Here is an 861-nt window from a genome sequence, read left to right as displayed (position 1 = left end):
CCCATGCTGGTCAGCGTGTCTGGATGCTCCTCCCTAAGCACCCTCTTTCTCGTCTCCATCACTTGCACGTTCAGCTCTTCAGCCTCCTTCCACCGACCTTGTTTCAGGTACGTCGTTGCCAGGTTGGCCATGCTGGTCAGCGTGGAAGGATGCTCCTCCCCAAGCACCCTCTCTCTCGTTTCCATCACTTGCACCTCTAGCTCTTCGGCCTCATTCCACCGGCCTTGATTCATGTACGTCGACGCCAGGTTACCCATGCTGGTCAGCGTGTCTGGATGCTGCTCCCCAAGCACCCTCTCTCTCGTCTCCATCACTTGCACCTCCAGCTCTTCGGCCTCCTTCCACCGGCCTTGATCCTTGTACGTCGACGCCAGGTTGGCCATGCTGGTCAGCGTGTCTGGATGCTGCTCCCCAAGCACCCTCTCTCTCGTCTCCATCACTTGCACCTCCAGCTCTTCGGCCTCCTTCCACCGGCCTTGATCCTTGTACGTCGACGCCAGGTTGGCCATGCTGGTCAGCGTGTCTGGATGCTGCTCCCCAAGCACCCTCTCTCTCGTCTCCATCACTTGCACCTCCAGCTCTTCGGCCTCCTTCCACCGGCCTTGATTCCTGTACATCGACGCCAGGTTGTTCATGCTGGTCAACGTGGAAGGATGCTCCTTCCCAAGCACCCTCAAGCTCGTCTCCATCAGTTGCACCTCCAGCTCTTCGGCCTCATTCCACCGGCCTTGATTCGAAAACGTCGACGCCAGGTTGGCCATGCTGGTCAGCGTGGAATGATGCTCCTCTCCAAGCACTCTCTTGAACGTCTCCATCACTTGCACGTTCAGCTCTTCGGCCTCATTCCACCGGCCTTGATTC

The 861-nt window shown here is 58.3% G+C and overlaps 1 protein-coding gene across 1 annotated transcript in view; it reads right to left on the bottom strand.

The window, feature by feature from the left end:
* CC84DRAFT_1190196 (TPR-like protein) overlaps positions 1-861 on the bottom strand; it is a gene marked incomplete at both ends in the record, with an annotated part of 4152 nt that overhangs the window by 632 nt on the left and 2659 nt on the right. The window contains one exon of the mRNA XM_018181104.1: positions 42-830. Coding sequence (XP_018031357.1) covers positions 42-830 — 789 coding nt within the window. The remainder of the gene's footprint in view (positions 1-41; positions 831-861) is intronic.

This window comes from Paraphaeosphaeria sporulosa (assembly GCF_001642045.1).
Source record: "Paraphaeosphaeria sporulosa strain AP3s5-JAC2a unplaced genomic scaffold CC84scaffold_11, whole genome shotgun sequence".
Lineage (NCBI taxonomy): Eukaryota > Fungi > Ascomycota > Dothideomycetes > Pleosporales > Didymosphaeriaceae > Paraphaeosphaeria > Paraphaeosphaeria sporulosa.
Note: the sequence above shows the minus strand (reverse complement) of the source record. Positions and strands in the feature narration are given on the sequence as shown.